The sequence below is a fragment of the Arachis ipaensis genome, chromosome B05 (genome assembly GCF_000816755.2).
Source record: "Arachis ipaensis cultivar K30076 chromosome B05, Araip1.1, whole genome shotgun sequence".
Taxonomy (NCBI): domain Eukaryota; kingdom Viridiplantae; phylum Streptophyta; class Magnoliopsida; order Fabales; family Fabaceae; genus Arachis; species Arachis ipaensis.
Window position 1 is genome coordinate 139,136,535 of NC_029789.2, and position 788 is coordinate 139,137,322.

At 39.2% G+C, this 788-nt stretch overlaps 1 protein-coding gene across 1 annotated transcript in view; it reads right to left on the bottom strand.

Annotated features, from left to right (window-relative positions):
* LOC107641303 (serpin-ZX-like) overlaps positions 1-788 on the bottom strand; it is a 4,385-nt gene that overhangs the window by 897 nt on the left and 2,700 nt on the right. The window contains exon 2 of the mRNA XM_021124011.1: positions 175-653. Coding sequence (XP_020979670.1) covers positions 175-653 — 479 coding nt within the window. The remainder of the gene's footprint in view (positions 1-174; positions 654-788) is intronic.

The following is a 788-nucleotide window of genomic DNA, read 5'->3' on the forward strand; positions in this document are numbered from 1 at the left end:
TTAATATAAGTGATAAATAAAATAATTTTTTTCTCAAAAATAAAAATAATATGTATATACATATATATTTATATTTATATTTGTATTTAAAAATATATTTTACTTTGATTTTTAATTTGTTAAAAAAATGTCATCAAAGACAAAATTAGTCCTCCAATCCCACTAAAAACTTACCGTGTTTGTGAAATCAAGTGAAGCAAAAGTGGACTTGTAAGTATTCTCCAAAACTTGTGAGAAGGAAGGCTTCAGAGATAGGGTTTTGTCAACCCAAACACCATTCGCGTAAGAGAGGTGAGGCCCGCCGCTCGAAGAACGGTCGACAAACACGGAGAACAAGAGCTGAGTTGCTACGGAATTAAGATCGTTGATGGATTCTGACCGGAGAAACGAGAGGAGTTCGTCACAAACCGGGCCGTTGGACCCGGCGGCGACAATGCTAAGAAGGAGTTTGATGCACAAAGGCGAAAAAGCAACGTTCTTGTAACCGCCGCTTTCTTTGGAGAGTAGTAAGTGATTTGCAAGCCTGAATTCAGGAGTGATCACCGGAGCGGCCGTTGCTTTTTCACCATCTTTGGTGGTGGCGTCGGGGGCGGCGGCGGCGGCAGCAGCGTCGTCGAGAGTGATTTCCTTTTCCTTGTCATGATTTTGTGAAACTAATCAATCACGATGCATAGTTGATTCTCTAGTATATGTATATATATATAGGCAGCGAAACAAAATCCCTATATTAGTGCGTCGATTTGCTTGGCCAGTTGTTAGAATCTATTATATATTATTAATCGTTTATT